The sequence below is a fragment of the Carassius auratus genome, chromosome 10 (genome assembly GCF_003368295.1).
Source record: "Carassius auratus strain Wakin chromosome 10, ASM336829v1, whole genome shotgun sequence".
NCBI classification, from domain to species: domain Eukaryota; kingdom Metazoa; phylum Chordata; class Actinopteri; order Cypriniformes; family Cyprinidae; genus Carassius; species Carassius auratus.
In genome coordinates, this window is record NC_039252.1 from 16,265,686 (window position 1) to 16,267,528 (window position 1,843).

Consider the following 1,843-nt stretch of genomic DNA (forward strand, 5'->3'; position numbering starts at 1 on the left):
GTACAGTAAGATATAAACATAAAACTGTTGTTTTGGGAACATTTCTGTAATATGTAACATATTGTATACAGTAAACCTTACACATGGGTCCCCTTACTGATCCATTATTAGCTGAGCAGAGATGTGCTTTAGATCCCAGTGCACAAATGTTTTATAAAATTACTGATTATTGTTGGGCCTGAGGGAAAATGGACTTAATTTTATTTATGCTTATTTATGTTTCACATACAGTACACAGTATGATTCAAGGTAAACACACAAAGATTAAATACACAATACATCTACAAACAGTTAGGCTATTTGTCTTTGGCTTTTTGTTTAACATTTCAAATTTCTAACAATATAAAAATAAGCACAGCTCCAAATATTTTCCTTATTTTCTTTTGCTTATTTTGAAAACAGACAATTCAACATCAGCATGTCTATTTGGCCTGTAGTTTCTAAAATGAGCAGGAGCATCACAAACATTATCAAAACAAGCAAACCCATCACGATCAGAATTAAGAAAATAAAGCTATTGAAATTACCTTTAAATGATGTGGTACTATTTCTTGTGCAAAAATACATCTGCTAATCGTTTCCTGATCTCTTTGGTTCTTGTGCAATAAACAGTGGGATTTATTAATGGAGGGATCAGAGAGGCTACAATCAAAACTGCATTTCGCTCTGTTAAATTTAGCACAACTCCTATACGAGTTAGTAAAATAGAGACCAGCTTTGGTGCATAATAACTAAACAAGACAACAAGGTGACTGGAGCAAGTGCTGATCATTTGCTTTTTGCTTGAATTGTTGGACAGTTTAGTCACACTGTATGCCAGGACAGCATATGTGCACATAATAAAAGGAAACTGTCCACACAACATCCAAAGACTTATCATGACAGGTATGAAAAAATATGGTTCAGGATCAACACAAGCTGCTCTGATCAGGGAAGGATGATCACAGAATACATATTTGATGACAGGCTGGCGACAGTATGGAACACTCTCTACCACTGATGCCAAAAAACCTATAACAGTAAAACCAATGAGCCAAGTCAGAAAAATAAGAAAACATGTTCGTGAATTAGTTACAATGCTGTGGTATCTTAATGGAAGCCTGATTGCAATAAGTCGATCTATTGCCATTAGTGTCAGAGCCATGCATACTGTGATATCACCAAGATGATAGAAGAACATACTTGAGATACACGAATAGTATGAAATAGTTTTAATCTCAGTGAGCAGCACTGAGATCATGGTTGTGCTGCAGCTAGAGGAAAACATTATGTCAATGACAGCTAGATTACAGATTAATATGTACATCGGCTTGTGTAAATGTCTGTCAGTCAAGATAATGCACAGATTGATGCCATTCCCAAGCAATATGAGCATGTAGGTTATTAAGATGAGGAATCCTAGAAGCTTTTGGTCCTGCAGGTGATCAAATCCAGTGATTATAAAGCCATGTAAAGAGTAATTTTCATTTGCCATTTTCAGTCAGCCACTTCCCAACATACAAATTTTTTAAAATACAGTTAGTACAGATAAAAAGATGAAGTCAATAAGATCCTCTATGTACTCATATATGCACAGAAAAAAAGCTCCAATGAAGGAAAATGGCAGAAAGATGCAGACAGCGTCTGTTACTGCAGGATAATGAAAAGTCTGAAAATTGAAATATAGTTTTATCAGAAATACAAAGAGCGTTTCATGCATTCTTAAGAATAAAAAAAATAAGATATAATGCAATATAATTTATTGTCCTGTTGTTCTTTAGTTCCTATATTTTAAAATTCCAATCAGAGTACTTTAAAATAGCATAAAATAAACTGAGATGTCTGAGATGCTCCTTTCATATAA

The 1,843-nt window shown here is 34.2% G+C and overlaps 1 protein-coding gene across 1 annotated transcript; it reads right to left on the reverse strand.

Moving 5' to 3' along the window:
* Nucleotides 1-544: 544 nt before the first annotated feature.
* Nucleotides 545-1,474, reverse strand: LOC113110480 (olfactory receptor 10G4-like). Its single transcript, XM_026274655.1, has one exon. The coding sequence runs from the start codon at nucleotides 1,472-1,474 to the stop codon at nucleotides 545-547; it is 930 nt and encodes a 309-aa protein (XP_026130440.1).
* Between the last annotated feature and the right edge of the window lie 369 nt (nucleotides 1,475-1,843).